The following is a 567-nucleotide window of genomic DNA, read 5'->3' on the forward strand; positions in this document are numbered from 1 at the left end:
CTTGCTCGGCACCAGCCGACAGCATGTGCACAGCATCCTCCAGTTCATAGAAGGCCTGGAAGAGGTCTGGTGAGGTGGCCTGGCACTCCAGGTACCGCCGCAGTGTGGCCAGGCTCCGCCACACCTCCCTCTCCGAGGGGCAGGGCTGCACCGCTGCCAGCTCTCCACCATCTTCGCCATCTGCTGTCCCCTCGTCCCCGTCTGCTGGCTCCCCATCACACTCCAGCTCCTTGTCCTTCAGCGTGCGGTGCTCCAGCTGCTCCTGGCTGAGCAAGCCACGTGTTGGGGCCTCAGTACTGGCATCGGGGCTGAAGCCAGCAGCACGGAAGCAGCTGGCAATGTGCCCGGGGTGCACATCACCCCACGCCTGTGCCAGCATGTGCAGAACATCCAGGAGGGTCGGCTGCCCCACACCACGCTCTGCCGGCAGCCACCTCAGCAACCGGCGCCGGTAGTGGCCCTTGAGGTCACTGGCAATGCCACGGTCCAGGGGCTGGACAAGGGTGGTGGCTGACGGGATGAAGACCATCCTGACGTTGGAAAGCTGGAGGTAGGGGTGTGCCTCGT

General features: G+C 65.1%; 1 protein-coding gene across 1 annotated transcript in view; it reads right to left on the minus strand.

The window, feature by feature from the left end:
- Positions 1–12: 12 nt before the first annotated feature.
- The window catches only part of LOC104401837 (tigger transposable element-derived protein 3-like), a gene marked incomplete at its 3' end in the record, with an annotated part of 870 nt that continues 315 nt past the window's right edge, over positions 13–567 (minus strand). Inside the window, exon 2 of the mRNA XM_010009541.1 lies at positions 13–544. Within this exon, the coding sequence (XP_010007843.1) occupies positions 13–544 (532 nt within the window). The remainder of the gene's footprint in view (positions 545–567) is intronic.

Source organism: Nestor notabilis, unplaced genomic scaffold (assembly GCF_000696875.1).
Source record: "Nestor notabilis isolate BGI_N333 unplaced genomic scaffold, ASM69687v1 scaffold19182, whole genome shotgun sequence".
In the NCBI taxonomy this organism is placed as follows: Eukaryota; Metazoa; Chordata; class Aves; order Psittaciformes; family Psittacidae; genus Nestor; species Nestor notabilis.